Source organism: Scomber scombrus, chromosome 1, assembly GCF_963691925.1.
Source record: "Scomber scombrus chromosome 1, fScoSco1.1, whole genome shotgun sequence".
NCBI lineage: Eukaryota > Metazoa > Chordata > Actinopteri > Scombriformes > Scombridae > Scomber > Scomber scombrus.
In genome coordinates this window covers 14,909,195-14,935,665 of record NC_084970.1, presented here as the reverse complement: position 1 = coordinate 14,935,665, position 26,471 = coordinate 14,909,195, and the positions used below count along the sequence as shown (strand labels likewise).

Genomic DNA, 26,471 nt, shown 5'->3' with positions numbered 1-26,471 from the left:
CTTTATACCATGTTGTCCAAAAGATCTGGTGTGAACTTTCTTATTTAACACTTTACAACTTACAAAAGAACAATATAACAACATGAACATTTGTCTTGTATGTAAAGTAGATCGAGATGATGTGTTGTGTGTTACCTTGCTGGAGGTTCCCAGGTAACATAGAGAGCTGAGGGGGTTGAGATTGCAGCTGGAGGAGACACCCCATCTGGAGCTGAAATTTGTTTTTAAAGAGTGCTCAATGTTACGGAAAATATAATGGTAGGTATAAGCAAATGAAAACAAATAATACACCCATATTATCATTATTTCCAAAACATATTGTATATTTTAAACAATTTAATTATAATATACAGTATTATTTATATATTATTATTTTATATATTTAGGGAAAAAGTAGTAATTTGAATTGCAACAAATAGTATCAACATTAAAATATTTCTATAGTGAATGAATCTACTTTAAACTAAATAGTATAAAATGATGAGTCTAACACTAATTTTACACAGCCTCTTATTCTATAGCTTTAGATGTCAAAGATTTAAAATTGTGTACACATTATGTAAATTGTAATTTAATTTCACATAATACTCAACACTGACACAGTTTTAGATAATTGTTTAAAAGACTGCAAGGTATTAAAGAAGAAAAAAAACATGATCTTATGTTCCTTAATCTTGTGAAAAGGGTGATAAATGTTCCTCTGCTTAAGGGGAAGGGGGTGTAAATGTGTCTTTATGAGTGTTTTAAAAAAGACTTTGGAAAAGGAGTTCTAGATAAGTTCTTTCTCCAGTCTTCCTAACATGGTTTAGTCTCTTAACTCTGGTCTCAGTGAGAATCAATACAGTAATCTGTTTTTTTCTTTTACTTCAGATTGATTTTTGCTGTCTCTGCACTGACCCCTGCCGTCACATTATCTCCCCAACAAGGCCAGTTAGTCCAACACAGATTAATGCAGTGACTAACATATGAAGAAAAATCTTTCTTTTCCTCTTCCACTCTTCCCAGATAAGAAAAACATTTCTCCCCTCGATATAATATGTCCTTCATTTTGTTGTAAAATGCCTCATTCTCCCCCCCATTCAGCTCATTTTCCTGTTCCTGTTTATTTCATTCTGACCTCTCCCCTCTTAGAGCTAAAAATCTCTGTCACTGAGGCGACAGGAAGAGTGTGACGTGTGTTTTGTTTTTTTCTGTCTGTGTCTGAACTTAAAAGCCATCATAAATGAATGCTACTGGCAACCGATGGAGTGAGAGAGATTTTCTGTTCATGGGTCTGTGGATCCGTGTGTGTGCTTGTGATTTGCAGTCATACCTTCCTCCGGGGTTGTGAGGCTTGATCTCAAATCATTATCATCACCATTGTCATTACGAAGACTCTCTGTGCAGCCAAGAGGAATACAGATGCTTACAGTGATGATGTACCGAGTGGAGGGGGTGAGACCTGACAACACACCTGGAAAACACATGAGTATGTTGGAGGAGGAGTGGACCAGATAGATACCGAAAATATACACAGAGGCAGTGAAAGAAGGGTCATAACAAGTGTGTTTCATAGAGGAGATACTCAATTTATTGTGGGGTGTGCCTCTATGGTTTTGAGGTTGAGACAACGAGCATGAACTGGTAAGCGTCTTGGGACTAGTGTTGCATCTCTCTCCTTCTCTTCTTCTTTTCCTGTCATCTCTCTACCGCTGCTATCTAGCCCAAGGCCCAAAAATTAAGAGTTAAAAATGAATGTTTGTGCACTCTTTAACCCAAAGAGAGATGTTGAAAATGTTTTTTTTTTTTTTTTTTTTTTTTTTAAATCTTTTTGTTTTTCTTACAGTACGTACATATTATAAGTGTATTGCCCACTAATGTAACAGAATGTACAGTGCTGCATATCTACAGATGAATATATTTGGTTTGGTTTGGTTATATTTGGCATCTATGAGGTAGTTGTTTTGGTGAGTCTGTGGAAGCAGCTGCAGCTGTCCAATAGAAACAATATCAGTACATGGTTTGTGAAGTGTCATTCCACAGCAGAAGTGATATTGTATTCACTCTGACAATATGCATATTCTGTATATACTTATTTGTTGCACAATGAATATAATGAAATTGTGAATATAGTCACTTAAAACTAGTGAAAAGGCTCCAGTATCAGCCAATCACGTTAAACACCCTATCTGAGTAAATGCACTTCACTGTTCCCCTTCAATGTGTGTTAGATCATGTGTCAGTGTGCTTCAAAAGTGAAATGAAAGTGCTTTACTTGTTCATTTCTAAGTCTTACTGTTGCTAAGCAAACTTCCTGGATTTGACAAATGATGAGAGTGTATACTCATTGTAAAGCTTCAGTCGTCTCACATTGCTTTTTTTTGTGCTAGCTGTCTCGGCACTCTCCACTCCTCTCCATACAGTATTTCTTCAGTCACTCTTTTACACCCACTCTCTTCTCTTCCAACCTCTCCAATTCTCCTCACCCTCAGTCACCCTCTACTTGTCTTACTTTCCTTTCTCTCTCTATCTCTCTTGCTTTCCGCCATCCTGCCTCTCTCTCTCACTCTCTCTCTCTCTCTCTGTTACCCATATATTTTAATTCAATTAGGGGCCAGGGCCCCACTCTGCTGCCATTACACCCTCATTTGCTTTCTGTGTTTTTTAGCCATTGGTGTAATTCTGCAGTCAGGTGTTGAGGCCATCATAAATTAACCAGAAGCCTTATCATGGTGGACTTAATGTCTGGCAAAGAGAGAGGAAGGGAATGGAGAGCAGAGAGAGAGACACTGAGAGAGACGGAGACAGAGAGCTCATCTTCATATTTGCCTGGAGACATGGCAGAGTGGATGAGGGGAGGGACAAATAGCAGCAGCGGCCGGACGCACACACATCATCATCGGTATAAAAGATGAAGTGAGGAAAGATCGAAAAATGAGCAACAGAGAGAGAGAGAGAAAAGGAGTGATGCCAGGGTATGACATCATCGGGGTAGTCCTGAGTGTCTTGTTCCAAATGGAAACAGTCTCCTAAATCTGGGGACTTGCCAAGGAGACATTAACAGGGTTACCTAGGACAGTGTGTGAGTATGTGTGTTTGTGGAGACAAAGAAACAGACAGCGTGAATGTGTTTTTACTGAGCGTCAAAATGCCCTTAAAATTCTAAGAAGAGCCTGGCAGGAAACCTACAAATAATTTAGTTACAATAAGTTTAACAAGAGAACAGATACAAGTTTGGTTCAATTAAATTATCCATGTTGAAACTGCTGCTGCTTGTCTAAGATGTTTACGAGGCTCTTATCGACCAAAACACAGTTTATATCTTCGGAACAGGGTTACACTTTCATTCATTCATTCGTTGATGCCCTAGGTGAAATAAACAATGCAATTTAATATATATATATATATATATACTGCATATCAAAATATTTCATAGCATCAAATGGTTGTTTTACCTGTGAAATTTCCATTCGCCAGGTATACTGTTTTGATAGGTGGTGCCTCTGCCTGGTCTCTATTGTAGGCTCTCAACTCATATATTTCAATCAGCCCTCTAACGTCACCAGTGGGTGGAGACCAGCTCACCTCGGCACTGAAGCCATCCAAACTCTGAACTGAGGTAGGAGGCGATACAAACTCAGGTACTAGGAAGAGAGAGAGAGAGAGAGAGAGAGATATTAATAATTTGAAGAGAAGAATACTGTGAACCAAGACAGAAGGAAACAAATAATAAAAAGCTGTAAAATAAACAAATACAACAATGACATACAACCATTAAACTGAAAAATACATACAGTAATAACATAAGATATCCAAAGACAAAAGAACCAAAGATTTAATTAACAATTAACAAAAGTCAAAACAAAAATATAACATTTTAAAAAACAGGGAAAATATAAAAGATGAAAAGCAAGACAACAGGTCAGGAGTACATGAGGTTAAAGAAAAAGTGCCCCCCATCTCTCTGTGTTTTAATAGGCCCAGTAAATCATACCTCACCATTAGCATAAATAGTATTTATGAGAGTAGTAACTTTTTCAGCACTGATTTAATACAACCAGCCATTCATTCTGGGCTATATTTCACAGCAATCAGCCTCCCTCCCTCTCTATAGCACTCCCCTTCTTTCTCCCTTTGACATCCTCAGTCATTCAGGAAGGTCCATCTCCTTTCTTCCCTCCGTACCTACCTGCCTTTCTCTGTCTGTCTCACTGCCTCACCACCTTTATTTTCTGTCTCCATCCATCCTTCCATGTTTCTTTATAGCCTTTCTCACTCACCTATGCTGGACTGAGCCCAAGAGAGGATTGGCTTGGTGTCAACTCTTAAAATTGTCAGAAAAGGAGCACCAAAAACACAGCATGGTCAACCAGATATTTTTGTGTATCAAGCAGCATATATAAACAGTAATCTATAGAATAGATTCTATTAATTATTACATGTCAGATGTATGTTATTTTTGTAAATCTATCATCTATTTTATCTTACTCATCATGCTTTTGTTTTGGTTTTCAGGAGGAAAGTGCCATACTGTATTTAGTCATAAATTAGTTCACTACTAGCAAGTTGCTTCATGCTTTACGTCCTGCAACCTTTTTGTTTTTCCTGTCAGTCATAAAGTTCATTTTTTTCTTTACAACTTTCTCACCTTCCCTCTCCACATCAGCTACTCTTATGTCCTCCTATTTTTATTTGTTCCTTTCTTCCGCCCTTCATTACCCAATCACCTTGCAGCTTTCTTTATAACCTCCCATCTTCCCTTGTTGCTGTCCACCCTTCCCTGACTCTTACAACTTCCTTCTTCCACCCTTCCTCCCACTGTTCCTCTCAGTCTTCGTCCTCCATCCTCCTCGTCTTCCCTCAGTTCTTTAGGTTTTTAGCACTTCTACCCACCCTCCCTTTCCTCATTTCCTCTCTGTGGTCATAGCATAGCAGACCTACCAGTGTATCGTTCACTACTAACGAGCAGCTTTATATTACACAAGGGACCACACAGGCCATTCTGGGTTAACAGCCTTTTACTGGGATGCCCTTTATAGAGGCCTTATCAATCTCTCATACCACGGGCACACGTAATATCACTGGCCCTGGAGAAGTCTCACATACTGTACAATATATTAGTGCTTTTATATCAAAAATCTCTTAAGAACAAAGAGAAACACTTTAGAAAGAAAGTCAACAGGCGGGAACGTTTACTCCTTGTTAAATGTGACAAAATACATCTGAGTGAAAGTTGGCAAAAACATGTTTAGATTTTTTTTTCATCATTTTTGTTGGTGATTGAGACACCGCACATACAACAAACATACAGGGGATCACACACTAATGCCCCCACACATGGTATGTTATACCATGTGAATGATACAATGTGTAATGTGCACATAAAGAATTGACTATGTGTGTGTGTGTGTGTGTGTGTGTGTGTGTGTGTGTGTGTGTGTGTGTGTGTGTGTGTGTGTGATATCTGGTCTGATAATACTCACAAACACATACCAACTACTGCCAGAGAGATGTCTTACCTTTGCCTCTACTGCGTCCTCTCTGCCAAGGGCCTACTGTCCAACCTCCTGCAGCCAAGGCCACAAACCTGTACAAGTACTCTTGTGTGTTTATGGACACGGGAGGCAGGATTTAGGATGGGATGAAGACATGGGAGGAGAATGAAAATTAATTATTAACATTGACTTGGAAAATATGTGAGGTTGCCAACTTTCAACATCCATCCATAAATTCTCCTCCATTGTACTGCACACTGGAGATGCCGCTGTTGATTTTGGTAAAAGACAGTTTTGTATTTGACACTGAAGCACTGAAGCATAGGGTCCCAAAATATAACATAAACATTTACAAAACACTGAATTTCCTGTCTGTGCATAATGATAGGCTTATTCAACTACAGTAACTTTTGCTGCTATCCGCTACAGCTGTTAGAGGGGGGGGTTCCAGTATATTGAAAAAAAAGTATATACACAATAATGTCACAAATGCAAATAATGTGAAACTCCCTATCATAATTAAGCTTACTTGCTGAGCGCCAAATGACACATATTAGTGTAGTTATGTATATGTTTACTGTGAATCTTTACCAGTGAAAGGCTGTAGACTATAATCTGTGGCGCGGGTCTTTTTCCCAGTGTAGACCAACACTGAATCGTTTCCTCTGCAGTTGTACCGGCTTTCACTGGTGGGACAGCCGTCTAAGTATACTCTAACAGAATGGCGGGAGGCAATAAAGAGATTAATACTTTGACGGGCAGGAGGGGTTGTTTCATCACTTCGTATGGTAAGACCCCTTATGCAACCTCCTAGACCTGTGAAAGAGGACAGGAGAAGAGAGAGGAAGGGAGAAGAAAAGAAAAAGGAGAACAGAGAGAGGATGAGACTATATCTTTTTAAAAAGTTTATGAAATGCTTATCTCTATTTTACATGGTTTCACTTTTTAAATAAGCCCTATCATCCTCCACTTTTATATTAACACCTTTTATCCTCATGCAACAAACTCAGTCACTAACTCACTAACTGGGTTTAGGAATAGAGTTGAAACTAAGTTGCATCTCTGTGTAAATGCAAACACAATAAATACATAAATAAATCACAGAATCAGTGCAGTTGGTCAACCTACACAAGTTTTTACTAAAAAATTCCATCTCTCACCATCTTATTCTATCTCCATCTCATTACATCAGCCTAAAATTGCAAACATGACCTGCAAGTACCTATGCTCTCACTTGTATAACTCTAAAGAAGTAAATCAAAATAATTGTAATTACAAGTAATTACATGTCACAGTAGACCAGGTAAATGTATATGAGGTTGGGAAAACCAGGTAAAAACTAGAAACTGAAGACAAAATTCGGCATACATATCATACATACTATGTATGATATCTACAGTACAAAATTACAAATAGAAGTTTTCTAGTTGTCTCTTTTGCATGTTCATACTCTATGGTTGGTATAATGTTATCTGTATAATTTAATATATCAAGGTGCACCATTATGCGTACTCATCTCACCATGTTTGTGACTTCGGCTGTGAAGAGCTGGATGGATGAGCTCAGTGGGCACGCCCCCCACGTATAATGGTGTATCAACTCTCAGCCTCCCTGCTCCTCCCACTCCCCTTGTCTCTTCTGCCCAATCATCGACTGCAGCAGAGATAACATAGCCACGTTTTGCCAGTGAGAGCTGTTTCCAGTGCCCATCGCAGTAGCTAAGCCCCACCCACATGCTGAGTTCAGTCACATGGCCTTCACAGGCAAAAATGAAGGACAGGAGACCAGCTTCCAGCTCCACCTAAAATATACCCCAAAAAAAGAAAGAAATTAGCACAAGCAATGCTTTGTCCTGCATTTCTAGAAAATTAGTTGGGTAATTAATGCATTTAAATAATCATTTTAAATATGTATCTGCCCCTTACCAGCATGTAGTCTTCAGTTTGTGTATTGTATGTAAAGAGCAAGAGCGCATTGAGCTGGTCTGTTCTAAAATCCATAGAAATGTCAAAGTCCTCTCCCCCACTGAACACGTCTTTGCTCAATTCCAAGTAACCTGTAAAAAAGAGGAAATAATTACCTACAACATGTCATTGTATGATCTGGCTAAGGGCTAAAGAGGGCAAATTCTTGGCAACTTATCAAGAGGATCTGAAAACATTTCTCTCAAGTAATACATATGGGTAAGTGACATATTTAATGGGGATCTATTATGCTCATTTCCCATTCTATGTTTTTATTCTGGGACTGCGCTAGAGTAGCTTCATATGATTCACAGTTCAAAAAACTCCTTATCTTATATTGGCCCTTCATGCAGCCCCTCAGTTCAGCTTCTGTCTTTTAACAGCCAGTGTTAGCTCCTCTCTCTTTAATAAGCCCTCTCTGTTCTGATTGGCCAGCTTTCTGGATGTCTGCCGAATCATTTCAAGTTACTGCCGATGCAAACCCAACATTTTCTGCTTTACTGCTTTGTTAAAAGCTTTTAATGACTACATAATGTGAGTTGTTTTTTAATGGGACATGTTCCTCATTAAACTAGCAGAGCTGCGTTAGCGGCACTAAAATCTGGGAAATATGGGAAAATTTGGAGCAGTGTTGTTTTTGTCAACGATGACGATGACGAAATCATTTCGTTGACGCCACTTTTTTTCAAGACGATAACGAGACGGTGACGAGATAAACATGGCTCTCTGATGACGAAAACATGACGAGACGTGTGTGAGTTTTCGTTGACGAGACGAGAATGGACGAAAATGTTAGTGGGTGATCTGTCAGACGTTTAAAATGCATGAAATTTCTCCTTATTGTGTGTGTCAATTAAAACCTAAAAAGTATCTGCTGCTGCCTACAGTCTATCCTTGTTTGGTCACGCCCACCACCTGGTGTGCAGCGCACAACGTGCTCAACACGGCACACTGTTGTTACTCATCAGACAATGGACCATGATGGCGGCGGCAGTTTCAACACAGGGGCTCGGTGGTCGCAAACGTAGAGACGACATATGGGTGTATTTTAAATATAACCCAGCAGATAATAAAACAGAGTGTATTGTGAAGGAAGACGGTGAATAATGTGGCCACAAAGTAGGCGGAAAAAATACGACCAACCTTAAGCGGCACCTTAAGGCTCGCCACAAGGATATTTTTTTATATATTTTTAATACACAATCCTTAGATCAGAAATTTGCCGTTGGGTGGAAACCTTATATGTCTAAAACCATTCCTTTATTAGGGCCCGAGCGGCGACTGCAAGTCGCCTGGCGAAAGCCCTATTGAAATTGTAATGTTTATTATTAGGGCCCGAGCGGCGACTGCAAGTCGCCTGGCGAAAGCCCTATTGAAATTCGTTCATGCCCCAACGTGCAAGTGACCCCAAAGTGCAAGTGACCCCAAAGTAATCAAGTAATCAAGTAATCATGTGGTATGGAAGATCCCCGGGGAAAAATGCTATATTGAAATTGTAATGTTTATTATTATTATTAGGGCCTGAACGGCGACTGCAAGTCGACTGGCGAAAGCCCTATTGAAATGGTAATGTTTATTATTAGGGCCCGAGCGGCGACTGCAAGTCGCCTGACGAAAGCCCTATTGAAATTGTAATGTTTGCGCTATGAGTTACGTGGGAAGTTAATATATCGGGACGTTCAGGGCGGACCCATCATCATGTCCAGCAAGTTTGAAGCTGATTGGATGAAGTATGTGGGCGTGAGAGCCACTCGTATGTACATGGCGAGCACGCCAAAGTTAGTTGAGCCCTGGCAGACACGCCCTTTGACCTACGGATGCGCAGAGCACAACTTAAGCTCAGCTAGGTCTGGAGATGTTGCGTACCTAATTTGAACTTGATCGGGCGAACGCTGTGGGAGGAGTTAATTTTAGGCGGGAAAAATCAAAACCAAAATGGCCGACTTCCTGTTGGGTTGAGGTCATGAGGTCAAGAGGCTTTTTTGCATATGTGGGTATAATACATATGTGTACCAAATTTTGTGAGCATAGGACAAAGTTAGCAAAATTCCCTATGGGCATATTTAGACTTTGTAAGGGGCGCTATTCCGCCATTCTGCGTCGACCATGTGCGACCACCCAAAAATATCGAATTTCGGATGAGGCCGGACGTCCGTGCAAAAGTATAAGCATTTTCGCATTTGGGAAAGGGGCGAAATTAGGGCACGAAATGTCGGAATAATAATAATAATAATAATAATAATAATAATAATAATAATAATAATAATAAACATTACAATTTCAATAGGGCTTTCGCCAGGCGACTTGCAGTCGCTGCTCGGGCCCTAATTAGGATGATGTCTGATGAAGAGCTGAGGTCAACTAGCTCACCTGAAACAACTTAAGTTCTCTTTCATAATATTTCGTTCGATGTCTCACTATGGGATGCACGCCTCGCTGCAGCCCTCAGAAGCATTTATCTCATTACGCCAATCCTGATTGGCTGGTGAACGTGTCCGTCCGCCACAGGTAGTCCCACCTACCTTAAATAGCTCATGCGGACGGCACCACCCTCATTCAAACACCTCTTCTCACTCGGAGCATATCTCGCGTCCAGAGCTAGCTAGCTTAACTGTCCATAGACGGATCTTATTTAGCTTCTGTCGCTGGGCGCTACTAGCTTAGGACATTTTTTTTTTCTGCTTCGTCGGTCACACCAGATCGAACTCAGTGCTTTCCTGCCCTCCACGGCTTGGTCAGCACTGCTCTCGACGCCCCACCACGGCTACTCGAGCACCGGGCATTAGCACACCAGCTAATTCTCGGCTTCTTCACGGTTAGCACACCAGCTAACTGCCTCGGCTCCCTGCCTGCACACCAGCTCGCACGGAATGGAGGCTAAAACCCCTCACACCAGAGGGCACGGAGACTCCGGAGCCAGACTCTGTCGCTGCGGGAATAAGATATCGAGCATGGATCCACACCAGGTCTGCTCGTGCTGTCTTGGGCTGGAACACGCCCGGGCGGCTATCGAGGTCCCCGGCTCGTGTCAACACTGTGCGGTGTTCACCATCAAGAGTCTCCGCAGACGACTAGCCCGCCAGGCTAGCCTGTCTGGACATGACCCCTATCTCTCTTCCGACGGCGCCGCCGTCGAGGGCGGAGAGGAGGTGGAGGTCGCTGCGGTGGCGACACCGGAGGCTAGCGCCAGCTGGGGCTCCCAGCTCGAGCTAGCCGCGGTTCCCCCGCTGGAGGAAGACGTCCTGGATTTGGACTATGGGGAAGATGATGATGGCGCCTTGGATCTCCTCATATCAGAGGATGAAGAAGAGGATGACATCTTCATCACACCGGCTCGGGCTGCAAAGCCCGCGGCTTCCGTCGACTCTCGGGATGGAGACGAGAGTAGCACACCAGCTTCTCCCTCCCCCAGCTCGGACATGCTCGACGTGTGCAAACGCGCAGCTGCCCGGCTGGGCATCCCCTGGCCCGCTGTCGTAGCTGAGATCACCAGATCACGCTACGAGGGGAAGAAATTGCCCTTGGCCAAGAGCGCGACGAAGCAACTTCTCCCCGTCTTCCCGGAGCTGCTGGAGGAGGTGGCGCGCTCATGGAGAGACCGCCCCTACAGCAGCCGGAGCCCGGTTCCCGGGGCCTCGTCCCTCGACTGTGAGGCGATGGAGAGCCTGGGTCTGCTCCGCATGCCTCCGATGGAGCCACTTGTTGCAGCTCACCTTCACCCCCAGCTGTCAGCGGTGTCCTCCCGGAGCCCCAGCCTGCCGTCCAAGTCCGACCGTTTTCAGTCAGCCCTGACTGAGAAAGCGTACAAGGCGGTGGCGCTCTCGGCCAGAGCGCTCAATGTCCTCTCGCTGCTCACGGCTTACCAGGCTGAGTTGTGCGAGGATGTTGTGCAAACTCAGGACTCAGCTGTGTGGGAGGAGATACCGGTCATCACCGACCTGTGTCTCCGTGTCCAACGCTGCGCGGTCCAGGCCACGGGTAGAGCGATGGGGACCATGGTTCTGCAGGAGCGAGCGCGGTGGCTCAACCTCGCCAGCCTGTCAGACAGAGAGAAGGACGACGTCCTGGACATGCCCATTGTCCCGGAGGGGATTTTTGGTTCCGCCCTAGCATCGATGCAACAACGGTGTGAAGCCAAAAAGAAGGAAGACGAAGCTCTCAAGCTCTGCCTCCCTCGCAAGCCCCCAGCTCCCTCTCCACCTGCGCAGCGTAAATCATTCGCGCAGGCTGCTTCCCGGGTTTCGCAGTTCAAAATACCGAAACATCCGAATCCTCAGCCCGCCCCGCCGCCCGTGCCCGGTCGGCCCGGCTGGTTCAAGAAGCCCTCGGCCCCAGCTACAGCTCCGCCGGCACAGCCCGCGCAAGCTACCAGCCACCAGGCCAGGAAGAAAAAGAGAGCGGCCTGACCGCCCCTCTCGTCACCGGTGATGCAGCTGGAAGTTCCCTGTTCTCCAGCTCCACCTGTTTGGCTTCCGAGCGTGCACTCCGGGGCCCCCCACGCCCCCATCTCCCAGCTGCCACGGACCGTGCCAGAGCAGACCGGGAGAGACGGACATCTGACGGCAGAGGGTTCAGCGGTTGCCCCTCTCCCATGTCCACAAGCACGCACACACACACAAGTTTTCATAAAGAAAATAAAATGCGTCCCGCTGTCGCATCCGGGCCGAGTGCCGAGGGCGCAGCTAATAAAAGCCAAAACTATAAAAATAAACAGCGCGGTGGCGGCACCTGCTGTCCCATCCCCGGGGAAAGCTGCGGCTTTTCCCGGGGTGAGGGCAGTGAGGTCCCCGTCACTGCGTTGTCCTCCCGGGCCAAAGTGCACAGCACCGCCCAGAGGCCATGTCAGTTTTCCACCACGAGAGGGCGCCACCGCACCGCGGTTGGGACCTCTCATGGTGGAAGAGCTGCAGCGCGTCTCACCTCTCTGCCGCAGGTGGCAGAGGTGGGCTGCGCTCGCAGCTTCGCCCTGGGTGTTGAAGACGATTTTGAGGAGTTGCAGGCTGCAGTTTGCCGCTGTTCCCCCTCGATTCGCCGGCATAATACACTCCCAGGCTCAGGGAGAGTCAGCTCGTGTTTTGCAAGAGGAAATCCTCTCACTGTTAAACAAAGGAGCAATCTGTGTCGTTCCTCCCGCACAGTGTCAGAGCGGTTTTTACTCCAGGTACTTTCTGGTCCCAAAACGGGGGGGGAGTGGTATTCGCCCTATCCTGGATCTACGTGCTCTGAACAAATTTCTCAGGAAATACAAGTTCAGGATGCTCACACACGCATCCCTGCTGCGCCTGGTGCGACAGAACGATTGGTTCACTTCTGTCGATCTGAAAGACGCGTATTTCCACATTCCAATATATCCTCCCCACAGAAAGTATCTGAGGTTCGCTTTCCAGGGGACGTGCTACGAGTACCGCGTGCTCCCATTCGGTCTGTCTTTAAGCCCGAGGGTGTTCGTCCGGTGCACGGAAGCGGCGATAGCCCCACTGAGACAGCAGGGCATTCGCTTGGCCACATATCTGGACGATTGGCTACTTTTGGCACAATCGAGGCAGGAGGCCATGGCGCATACGCGTATTCTCACACGGCACCTATTAGACCTGGGTTTTGTGATAAACGCGGAAAAGAGCATGCTGTGCCCGACACAGGACATAATCTTTCTGGGATTATCCCTGGACTCGGTGATTTTCACGGCGCGCCTCTCGGCGGAGCGAGTGAGAGCTTTCAGAGCATGTCTCGCGCTTTTCCATCCAGGCAAATCTGTTCAATTCAGATTGTGTCTTCGATTACTCGGACTGATGGCGTCAGCCATTCTCGTGGTTCGTCTCGGTCGCCTCCACATGCGGGAATTCCAGCTCTGGGTGGCCTCATGCGGGCTGGATCCCGTGCGTCATGGCGCACGGAGAGTGTTGGTTACGCCAGGGTGCGTCAGGGCACTGCGCCACTGGCGAGCCCCGTCGTTTCTGACCCGCGGGGTGCCCATGGGCTCTGTCCTGTCCAGGAAGGTGGTCACTACGGACGCCAGCCTGACAGGGTGGGGCGGAATTCACGAGGGCCGGTCAGTGAGGGGCCGCTGGAGTGTGGACCTCCAGCGGTCTCACATAAATTTTCTGGAACTTTCAGCGGTGTTCCTCTCCCTGAAACACTTCCTTCCGTCTCTCATGGGCCATCATGTCCTGGTGAGGACGGACAATACGACGACGGTAGCGTACATCAACCGCCAAGGGGGGTTGCGCTCTCGTCAGTTGCACATGCTGGCACGCAGACTGATCCTGTGGAGCTGCGGTCGTCTCCTCTCCCTGAGGGCGACGCACGTCCCGGGAGCTCTGAACACGGGCGCGGACCTGTTGTCCAGGGGCGCGCCGGTATACGGGGAGTGGACTCTGCACCCAGAGATTGTGGAACAGATATGGGCCCGTTATGGTCGGGCCGCGGTGGATCTGTTCGCGTCAAGAGGAAACGCGCAGTGCGCGCTGTTTTACTCTCTGCGCAACCTGGATGCTCCCCTCGGCATAGACGCACTAGCGCACGTCTGGCCGCACGAGCTTCTTTACGCGTTCCCTCCCCTGGCCCTGATACCCCCCACTCTGTCCAGAGTGAGGGACCACGGCCACGCGCTGATTCTGATAGCTCCGCATTGGCCTGCAATGCATTGGCTGGCGGAGATATATCGGTTGCTGTGCGCGCAACCTTGGCAGCTCCCGCTGCGCAGGGACCTGTTATCACAGGGGGGGGGGACGGTTTTCCACCCGCACCCAGAACGCCTGGCGCTGTGGGTTTGGCCCCTGAGTGGTTCAATTTGTCAGCTGTGGGACTCCCACAGCGTGTGATTTCCACTATACAAAGTGCTCGAGCCTCTTCCACTAGGTCTCTGTATGACTGTAAGTGGAGAGTGTTTGAGGACTGGTGTCACAGAAATGGCCACGTTCCTTTTCAGTGTCCAGTAGGTGTGATATTGTCATTCTTACAGGACCTGATTGACAAACGAAAAGCCTTCTCCACAGTTAAAGTGTACTTGGCAGCTATAGCCGCCTGTCACGTGGGGTTTGGGAAACAAACAGCGAGCCAGCACCCGCTGGTTTGCCGTTTTATGAAGGGAGCGCGCAGGCTTCTCCCCGTGTCCAGACCGCTGGTGCCACCATGGGATCTGGCTGTGGTTCTGGAGGGGCTCAAGGGTCCTCCTTTTGAGCCGCTGGGGGGAGCAGGCTTGAAACACCTGTCTCTCAAGACAGTGTTGTTACTGGCTCTGGCTTCGGCTAAACGGGTTAGTGACATCCATGCGCTTTCGGTGCATCCATCATGCACTCAGCTTTACCCGGGGGATGTGAGGATGATTTTGAAGCCCAACCCGGCCTTTGTGCCTAAGGTAGTGGGCTCATGTTCTCCTATTGACCTTGTGGCCTTTGCTGCCTCGCCTGGAGAGCAGCGGTCACATGCGTTATGTCCAGTCCGTGCGGTGCGCACTTACATGGACAGGACTAAGGGTTTCAGGAGGAGCGATCAGCTGTTTGTCTCCTGGGCTAATCCTCATAAGGGGAAACCTGTCACAAAGCAGCGCCTGTCCCACTGGGTCGTGGAGGCGATTGCTTTGGCTTATACGAGTCAGGGTTTGCAGACACCTGCGGGTCTGCGGGCGCACTCGACTCGGGGCTTGGCCGCATCCTGGGCCTTATTCAGGGGAGTTTCTGTTCAGGACATCTGTGCTGCAGCGAGTTGGTCCTCGCCTCTCACTTTTGTCCGTTTTTATATGCTGGACGTCTCCGCTCCGTGCGTGGCACGCGCGGTTTTGCTGTCCTGATTGGAACAGAATACCTTTTTCCCTGTGGGTTGGTGGACGCTCGATAAGCTTGTCTGGCAATACGGGAGCAACCATATCCCATAGTGAGACATCGAACGAAATATTATGAAAGAGAACTTTAGGTTATTTACATAACCCCGGTTCTCTGAGTAATATGAGTGAGATGTCTCACCAGACTACCCTTCTTGCTTGGGCGAGTGAGAAGAGGTGCTTATCTTGAATGAGGGTGGTGCCGTCCGCATGAGCTATTTAAGGTAGGTGGGACTACCTGTGGCGGACGGACACGTTCACCAGCCAATCAGGATTGGCGTAATGAGATAAATGCTTCTGAGGGCTGCAGCGAGGCGTGCATCCCATAGTGAGACATCTCACTCATATTACTCAGAGAACCGGGGTTATGTAAATAACCTAAAGTTATTTTACTGGTTAGTGGAGCAGAGCAGTGACCCTATAAAGCTGACATCAGCTCTGGCTGAAAGTAGAAAAAACTGCTGAAGACTGAGTCTTCAGAGCAGTCTGAAGCTGGTTGTATTTGGTTTACCTTATTATTTGACACTTCAGCCACGCTTCATGTAAACATCCAACATTGTACCATTATATATATGACTGAAAATAAGAAAGAGCATAATAGATTCCATTTAAGTTTAAAATGTTGGATTGGATGAGCAGACTCATTTACGCAGCAACAGTGAATGAAGTGTACACTTATGACCCTGCTCTTTCACACAGAGACAGATTAACTTATCATATTTATCAACAAACAACAACCTTATTATCACCGACATCCGCAGCTGCACTTAATACACATCTTGTTAAGATATACAGCACAGAGTTACCAGTTTATACAGTTCACCAAATTAATAAACATTGTGCTTTAGTGGCATTTAGTGGTCAAGTTTCTGCAACCCCTTCCCCTCTCGTGGCGGAGAACCTACAGTGGCTGCAAAACATGCAAGAAACGTAAGAAGTCCTCTCTAAAACCAGAGTCTGATTTATCCATTCTGGGCTACTGTGCTACTGACACATAGCAGTGCAACATAGCTGACTCCATGGAAGAGGACCTGATCCATACGTAGATACTAAGATAAAAAAAATACAACAATTCTATTTTCAGGTGATCATACACTTATTAAACATACTTATGATTACATTAAATTTCTGCCAACTCCATTCTACTAGATGCCGCTAAATTCCCCACACTGCACCTTGAATGTCTCATTGGCTCTGTCTATATTTTATGAGGCATTAATTATAAAAGTAAAAACTTAGGGTTTTTTTATTAGTTACTCAGAAAATAAATCAACAAACAATCATCATAACCACTACTATCAACAAGGCCCTACCATGACCCAGAAAATGGGCTCCATCCACAGTTTGAATAGGGCATCCCTCCCATCTTTCATATACTGCCATCTTCTTAGTAGCCTTTGCCCAGTCCAGATATTTCCATTCCTCTGAGGGGCTGTCAGTCATCTTAAAACTCACATCTCTGAGGCAACCAGAGAAGCCCTGACGCATCATCTGGGCATCACCTGGTGAGACAGAGAAGAGTAAAAACCATAACTGTCACTCAAAAAGTTATCAGCGAATGCTTCCAAACTGCCCTAAAATACTGCGTTCAAGTTCAAACGTCGTCAATGGCAATTGCACAGCTTTTCATGAGGATGACCAGGAGTTCCAAGTATCAATATCTGAACATGAGACAACATGACAAATTAAATAATTTCATAAAGATAGGAAGTATAAAGGTAGGAGGTTGATCTAATAGTGCTGATGTTGGAACTCTTCTGTGTGACAGTACCTACTGAATTATACTTGAGCAGACAAGATAATAAACCTCTTTATAATCCTGGGGGGTGGCACTACCTGCCTCATGGAAAAGATTGAAGAGATTGAGAAAATATGGATAATCAACAAAGTATATAAAAATAAGATAAATAGCCAAACCAGGTTCCGATAGACACATTGTATTGGATGAATTTAAAAGTTGAAAATTATGAACAATAATAATAATAATATCTAAAAAGACATAGTGGTTAGGGATGGACTCACCTGAATCCTCTCTTAGCAGAGTAAAGTCTTCAGGCAGCCCCCCAATGAACACCCCTGTGTTCTCACCAATAATGGTGCTTCCACTGGAAGCTGATGCACTACCTGGTGATGGTGGTGGAGTGGGGTGGAAGTGGGATAGGGATGTTACATGTGTGGGACAAAGCAATTGTGTGGAAAGAGGAGGGAATAAAAGAGAAAAGATGAAACCAGAGCATTTTGGGAAAATTAGTTAAAATGATTGGAGAGAAAGAAAGAGAGACAAAGCAGAGTGATTGAGACTAACAGTGTGTCTACACAGAAAGCGTTTCAGTTGCATTTTTCAGTCGTCCGTCTCGCTCTCTTCAATACACAGGTTGCATAACAGCTCACATTTCTTTCATAGTATATGCAGGTAAATGTGACTCAAAGCATTATTTTACACTTAAAGTCTATTTATTTGCTCTGAGTGCTGCCAAAACGCAGGTGACTTACACTCAATACTGTGCCTGAACGCACCCTGTGTAGACACAGTAGTTTGACATAGTTTCTGTTGATGCTATGCTGTAGCTATGGTAAGTGAGAGGAGGGCTCATGCAGTTTCACCCCAGACTTATCCAGAAGGAAAGACAATGAATAAGAAAATTAAGCGTGTTTCTGTGTTTGTGAAGTGGTATTTTTCTCATCAGACACAGAGTGACTAGGATTAACCTGGCTAATACCTCAACAGCTGGGGGGATTTATATACAGAGAAACAGACACACGCACATACTTGTTTGTCTCACACACTATGCACACCCAAGCACATGTGTACATACTTGCAGATGAACATAAATACACCTGCATTAACATCTATGCACCTACACAAAGGGGAGATAACACACCGTGGTCAGTATGAATATGAGAAGAGTTACCTCTGTATTGATTGTTTACAACGATTGTTCCCACGGCCCCTTGCCTTGTTGCTATGATGCTGTGCCATTGTCCATCATTGTAGCGGCGTCCTCCATCACCCTGTACACTCACAGCCACCGCTGAGCCCTACACAAACAAACACATGCACACATAAAACCACAATAAAGGCAAGAATTTAAACACATTTACATTAATAGTGTTGGGAAGACACGCAATTGACTTATACTAATTTTCCTAACTCTGACCAGAGGTCTGACAACTATGTGTCTTATAGTAATAATTGCTAACCTAAGTCTAAGATGCCCTCTGGCTCTAAAGAGACCACTTTTTAAATCACAGCGTAATCAAACATGCTTACTTTGTACAATTTTAAATTATCTCTTCTTTATCCCTCTCTTGTGTGAACAAGGTTAGACATTAAGGATCGATGACACACATAATACGCACACCAGCGTCCAAAAGGACATGAACACGCCCTTACAATCATCAAAGTGTTGTTACAAGGCTTTCTGCTCCCTATTAAGTATGACATCATTGTTGTGATCAGCTTTTAGCAAGTTACAAAGAGTAATGTAGTAAAACATGAGTAACAGATCAGCTCACACTCACAAAAATGCACTGACAATATGTATCTACACACACACACACACACACACACACACACACACACACACACACACACACACACACACACACACACACACACACACACACACACACACACACACACACACACAGTGATGAAGATTTAATGATGAGATCAATAAATTAATGAATGCCAGAGTATATCAGCCTCTGACATCTTTACTACCACTGCTGGACAGCTCTACTTAACAAGACAATACATGAGGAGTCTCTCCTCCTCTTTCTTTCTTTCTTTTACACATATACACAAACAACCCCATTTTGATTCCGTGCCTAGGAAACACTGAACTCTCTGAAAAACTATCACTAAAGAGTCCTTTAGCAAGGCATTTAAAATATAACTACTCAAGGAGATTTGTTTGACTGGCAGAAGACTAGTTAAGGTTTGAGGCCCGAAATATGAACTACCTAAGCTTATGTGAATGCACACACTTTAAAGGCTGTAAGGCTGATTTCATGCATCGATGCAACCTGCACCAACCTGAGTGTCACCTGAAAATTCTTAAGGCAACGTAAGCGCAAGCTGCGGTCTGTGTGCTGGAGCCAGGGTCCCAACAGACTGAAACAACAAGAGTAAGCTGACCCTTTTGTTTTAGGTTCACTTCCGCTCAAAACAACCATGCTGACCAGTTTGACAAAGCTCAAGCTGAACTTTGTCACCTCTTGATTCAGACAGGAATGCTCTGTTCTTCCTCCATGAACAATTCAAAGGCTGCACATCACATTTTCTGTTTTTTCTTTGTTCTTGTCTTTAGTGCCATAAGTACTCTCCTACACAGATGCAATGTTTGTTTACTATTGCATTCACAGGAACACTCTTATTAGCTCTAAGTAGTCTATATTACTTCCTTGAGGACTAAAATGTATCACCTTAACCGGTGAGTAAGAGTGCAGGTTGAGCATGTGTGTTCCACCGGCTGGGCCAGGTTTACAGCTCTATACTTGTGTGGAATGACTGAATCTGTGTGTGCTCAGAAAAACCTTCCCATCAAATTATAAACTTATTAACCTTAAAAATGAGTAAATGAAAATAGGAAGTTTAAGTTTACACAAAATGTTTTATAATAATGAAATATAATTCCAAGAAAAATATGGGCAGAAACTACATTATAGCCTTCACTGGAGTTGTACAGCGCTAGACGTGAAGTGAGTGTCTACTGTTGTGTGAGACAATGTCCAATCTCTTTAATATACAGTGTGTGATACTGGAAGCTCATACACACACACCTACACAAACACCAAATAAATAGCTCTTATCCAAAGTGCTGCCCCTGTGACTTTCCCAGCTATACTTGGCAGCCCCCTGCAGAATGTGAGCATGTGTGTTTGAACAAAAATTGCATGTATTTAAGAGTATGCGTGTGTGCCTTTATTTGTCTGAAGGCAATCTCTTATGGCTATAGACAGGAGACAGACACTGGATGAAGTATGTCGCTCTCGTCGGATAACATCCAGAACTTTTTCCACCTTTTCTGTGTCTCTCTCACTGTTTCTACTGAAAGACACCTATTTCCTGCTTTAAGGGCTAACAACTGTACGTCACTATAGCATATTGCAATCTCTACATCTTTCTAAACATAAATACAATTAAATGAGATAGTCTCTAAAAACGAAAGTTATGGTTATCAGCCCCATGGTTGTGTATATGTCATTGTTAACATTGCTCGGAAAACTGTCTATAAGTATATGTGTATATGTGTTTGTGTGTGTTTCAACAGGTTAAATAGTTTATGTCAGTAAGAAAACTCCGAAGCTTTGGTCTATCTCGTCTTGTGAAAAGGATTGTTTTTGAGTGCTCCTGATCTTCAATGTATATTTATGTGTGTGTGTGTGTGTGTGTGTGTGTGTGTGTGTGTGTGTGTGTGTGTGTATGTGTGGCAGCTTACACATGCACATATTTATGAGCATATCACTTTCCTGTGTCATGCTAAATTACCCCCCTGCACTAGTAATCCCATTAGGCTAGCTCAACAGGCTAATAGGGGGAAGTAATGGGCCCAGCTATATGTATCTAGGGGAACACTAATAAGCCATGACACCACTCCCACTGTTAATTACCCCAAACTAGCCTAAACAAAGGAATCAACCCAGTTGGAGAAGACATACACATTCGGCAGTGCACATAACCACAGACACACACATTAACAAGGATCTGTTCAGTTACATATACAGATAATTCCCAGTGACATTTTGATAAGTATTAGATAGTGAAACTGACGAGTAGAGAAAGAGGAAGTGTGTATGTGTGTTTTTGTTTGAGTGAGTAATTAGTTGGTGGCCTCATGGAAGTATGTGTAATCATCTCCCATCATCTCTTTCATCATCGAAGTCTTTGACTCTTTAACCCCTGTACATGTCTGTATGGATGGATAAGGGACGCAGGGCTGTGTGTGTCTGTGCAAGGGTGCAAAGCTTAATTAGCTTGCAATTGGTATTCACGCGTGGTGACTGCAGGGAATGAGTTAATTGCAGTCCAATTCAAACGTTGACACACTTTCAAAGTTTTTTCCCTTGTAACTGTCTCCCTGACAGAAACCAATGAGGGGCTACAGATCCCATTTATTAGATGAGAGCAAGTGAAAGAGGAAAGAGAAGAAAACATAGAGAAAGACAGAGAGACAGCTGAATCAGACACAAAAAAGACGTCGCATGTGAGCATGTAAGTAAAGTGATTAGAATGAAATAATAATCTAAGAAACAAAAACACGAGTGTGGATGAAAAATATTTGTGAAATGGGAAACCAAAGTGGATGAAATGTCCTTTAAGACAGCAGTCCACTCCAAACTACATCAAATGTTGGTATATTCTGCTGTTGTGTCAATAAAAGTACACTTGCTGCAACTCCACATGTTTGTTTAAAGGGATCCAAGCTAGATGGAGATGCTTCTAACAAAATTTCGACAAGTTGCTTTAGACTGCATTCAGACCGAAAACAGCCATGCATTAAAACAGTGCAAGGGGCTGCTTTGGTGAGGTCACATTGTTTATGGTACTGGTGAGACAATGAAATATGATCCAGCAAGTTCAGTTGGAGCTTGAGTTTAAACACTGCACAGAAGCTTATTATACTCACAGACCGGATTTTACAACTCTGTTATTATGGTGTTATCGTTGTCCCCATTCAACTGAACGAGAGGGAATTATCATCAATTTCCCTCTTACTTTTAAAGAAAAATGCTAAATTTGGCTGATGTTGACATCTACCTGACCCCTTGTGCTCACATTCTTCAAAAGAATAAAAATGTTACATACCTGTGGGTCAAACAAGAAGTAAGGACGTCCATTTTTCATCTGAATAGCCAGGAACTCTTCCTGATTTCCTGGAGAGAGGGCACAGAGTAGCAGGCCATCGGGGGATCGAGTCTTGAAACTCAACTCAACAGCTGGTGTGTGTGGAGACAGAGAAAGAAAGAGATAAAGAGGGAGGGAAAATAATTTAATTTATTACCATGAATGGACAAAACCTCGAACAACAGTTTCACACACATTATACATTTTTGTAAAAAAATGACAAATATACAAAATAATTAAATTAAGCAACCAAGTATGCATCTTTTAAGGCTTAAAACAGCACTTAAGCATTATAAACTCTGATGGACCCATTCGGGCTGAGTTTTGGGAGCTGCTATTGTTTATTGTTTATTTGGATCCCCATTTGCTGTTACCAATGCAACAGCTAGTCTTCCTGGGGTCCATGTTAAAATAAATACAACCAATTGCTATCAGAGCGCAGGTCAGTAAAAGATATTTAGATATGAGAAAGCACCCAGTATTTACCATCCAACTTAAAGAGATGAATGATCCAGGCCTTGTCATAAAAATATGAAGTGGCAAATTAAGATAAAATAATCAAATACAATGTGTGTATTCTACTTTCTTTTTCCACCAGGCATTTTTCAAAGTTGCATGGGGAACCTCTCAACACTAAAGGGATAATATAACCCCAGGCCTACTGCTGTCTTCAGTCTATTAGAGAACTCAAGCATACTGTACAATATATGCCTGTTAACATGTTAAAAAAAAGAGAGAAAGAAGGGATGTGTAATGTATTTCTTCTTACATCTCCATCAAGTTCACTGTTTCCCAACTTCACAAAGGCTCTAAGCTGACTTCATTTCCACTATAAGCCAACCGTCGAGGATAATCTTACCAGTAAGTTACTTCAGGGAAAACATGAACCTCAGAGGAAAAGCTTGAGTAGACAGACTTGCTTCCACAATTTTAACAGCCCTCGTGTGTAATCTCTTGCTTTTATCTCTTAAAACCAGAATATTCCATTTTATATCATAGGGATGATACAGTAATTAAAAGACAGAGTGGGGTCTCCTTAAGATACAGATTTGAATGGAAATACAATAAATGGAACTGTTGACGAAATGGAAATGTAACTGAATCCTAATATTATTAAAGCTCATGCAAGTTTCACTTTAAATCAGAATATTAAAGGTAACTGATTAGTGTGAAACATTACAGCGTGTAGCACATTGCACACCTACATTTTTAGTTTACTGCACAACATTGCTCTATATGAAGGTTTGTGGTTAACATCAGACAGACTTGTTAAATAAATCCCCAAAAAACATTTAAATGTTTGAATATCTGAAGTTAAACATAGGAGGATAGGAGGTAACACTGTAGGAGACGTGGTCTCATAGTTAAGTAGTGTGTGATGACTGATGAAGGGGCCCAGGTGATATGGACTGACCATTGCTCAGAGTACAATGAATAGGGACGTACATAGATCCAGTAGTCAGAGTTCACAAGCCAAAAGGAGCTATTGACAGACTCTTCATGTCTGCACAGGAGACTGCTCAGAATAAAGTAACTGTAACCCTGTTTACTGCACTTAACGTTACTGTTCGTGAAACTTAAATATCCTGTTACACCCTGAAAACATTTATCAGTGGGCCAATAGGTTGAGTTTACTGACACAGAATACAAATAAATCCCTAGTTCATCTACGTTCTCATGAATACTGTCGCTTATTAGGCGGCTTGCGGATGCCAACAGCAGCTATGTGTGAGAGGCACCTGTTGGGGCAGCTAATATAAAGAGTAGACCTCAGAATGTTCTGTATTACAGTATATTGTACATAATGTTGGGAAGGGCCAAAGAATTCAGCTGAGCTGAACTTTCAAATCAAACAAGATATAATTAAGCACATTTTGAGCAGAAAAGCCAGTTTTTTACAAACTTTATCTGTATTGTTGGAAAAATCACCTGTGTTGACAACATATGTCAACAAGGTATATGTGTACAGGTTAAAAGATTATTTATTGTGTAGTCCCTCTTTAATGCATATTGTGAATCAAAGCAAGCCTCAGCAATGTGGGAAACTTGTGGGTTCTGAGACCAGAACATCTAACACACACACACACACACACACACACACACACACACACACACACACACACACACACACACACACACACAAAACTGAGAATTCCACCATCGTGCGGTGCTGTCATGTTACTGTGGATCAGAGACTGGATCTTAATCCACTACTAGATCCACAAAGTGACACAGAGCATGCGGTTTTATGTGTGTCTGTGAATATGTGTGCGTTTCCTCAACTCTATCTGTCTCTGAAGGAAAGAGAAGTGTGGGAAGATCTGAGGAGTTGAATGGAGGCAGTTCAGGGTTCATCAGAAGCCAGTGTTAGCAAAATAATTAGAGAGTGAATTTACTTAACATGGTAAGAAGTCAAACAGTTACATGGCCAGCTCAAGATGAATACAGATTATCCACTTCAAGCTTCCAATTTCACATTATTTTAAATAAAAAATAGGTTTTCCATGTTGTTACCTCGGATCTATTTTTACTGGGTCTATTGTTACACAGTGTGTGCTAGTAATAACATAAGCACTGTAACTGGACAGATGTTACACAGCTGAGAGGTGAATACATGAATGTCAGAAATTAGACAACCCACCATCTCCTTAGATCCTCTGTAAGAAGCAGTGATGGAGAGTAATCCTAGCAAATACTATGGATGCCAGTTTCAGTGTATGTAATGTTATACATAACAGGGTCTTATACTGATTATTTTTTACTCAAGATGTGGCTTTTAAAAATGTCCAGGTTTGCCATTTCCATGTCAGTCTAGGATACAACTGAATAAGACTGCAAGATTTTCCTAGTAGAAATGAGAAAATGAATGAAAGCCCTTGAATCTGAACTCTAGAGCAATGCACACATATAATGATTATCAATAATGAAGAAAATCAAAACTTTTGACCCAGTTAATGATTTATGAACAGGTCAACAAGTGTATAAAGTGCAAAGTAGTATACATTTAAAACCAGACATAGATGCTCTTTACATCAGCATTCTGCATTCTGTACATAGTGCAGGCATGTGTCATTTACATTCATGACCTTGTCATCAGAGAGATGAGTGAAGTCATGACAGATACCTGACATTACATTATCCCCCTTTAACCTTCTCTCTCTGTCACTCTCCTGATCTCTTGTGCCTTCTTTTCTTTCCTCCCTCGGATTTTAACCTTCCTCTTCTTTTTCTTGACCTTTTTATTCTCCTTTTCTCCACCTATTGCCTCCTCTGAATATTTTGTTTTCTCTTTTGCCTCTTTCACTCCCAACTCTGCTGACCCCCTATGTATCATACATTTGTTATAACTCTGGTGTAAACAGCTATCCATTGTGAAACAGACTTACGCTACCATTACACCATGCTTTATAGTGAATGAAGACCTATGAGGTACATTGTCACATACACACTCACAACCAGTCATGCACACTTAATGAGGTGTTGGGCCACCACGTGTTGCCAGAACAGCTTCAATGCTCCTTGGCAGTGATTCTACAGTCTCTGAACTCTACTGGAGGAATGAACACCATTCTTCAAAAAGATATTTCCTCATCTGGAGAGCGCTGTCTAACATGTCAGTCCAAAATCTTCCAAAGGTATTCAGTGGTGTATTTCTCACAGATCTGAATGCAGATGTCACTTTAGTCACTGTTCCTCTTGAAACACCAGCCAGTTGAGTCAAATTTGCAACTGAAGCTTCTGCCATCTGTGCCCCAACAATGAGCCCTCTCATAGTCACTTAGATCTTTTCCTCTTGCCATCTTGATACAAAATCAGAATCAACTGGGCCTGCTCAACATTTATATGCATGCCACAGAGCATGATTGGATGTTAAGTGCTTAATTGTACCACACAATGCACCTGTATGGAAGCATCTGCATTTGTTATGTTTCTTTACTCATTTATTCAGGTTTTCCCTTTAATTTGCCACCTGTCTGTATGTAAGGCAATAAACGACTATTGTTGTTTGCATATAATATAAAGTATCTTTGTTTGAGTCTGTGTGATAGGGAGGGACAGACTGTCAACACATGCTTGGGTAAGGTGTTTGGCCCAAATGTACGGCATCTAAGTGACACTGCTCGTGCTCAGCATTACTTTGTTCAGATTTCCCCACAGGACTTGTGCTACTTCACACTGACAACCACTTTGGAGCCATCAACAAACAGACCTGAGCACACATCATGACAGGTGTCTCTCTGTTACACATACAGAGTGCATGCAAGCACACACATAAACACACACACTTGGACGGTGTGCAGTCTCACACACACACACACACACACACACACACACACACACACACACACACACACACACACACA

At 43.7% G+C, this 26,471-nt stretch overlaps 1 protein-coding gene across 1 annotated transcript in view; it reads right to left on the bottom strand.

Moving 5' to 3' along the window:
* The window catches only part of ush2a (Usher syndrome 2A (autosomal recessive, mild)), a 231,796-nt gene that overhangs the window by 120,423 nt on the left and 84,902 nt on the right, over positions 1 to 26,471 (bottom strand). Inside the window, 11 exon segments of the mRNA XM_062427527.1 lie at positions 136 to 211; positions 1,313 to 1,453; positions 3,435 to 3,623; positions 5,499 to 5,579; positions 6,066 to 6,290; positions 6,996 to 7,275; positions 7,400 to 7,530; positions 16,571 to 16,759; positions 17,280 to 17,381; positions 18,170 to 18,296; positions 22,069 to 22,199. Coding sequence (XP_062283511.1) covers positions 136 to 211; positions 1,313 to 1,453; positions 3,435 to 3,623; positions 5,499 to 5,579; positions 6,066 to 6,290; positions 6,996 to 7,275; positions 7,400 to 7,530; positions 16,571 to 16,759; positions 17,280 to 17,381; positions 18,170 to 18,296; positions 22,069 to 22,199 — 1,672 coding nt within the window.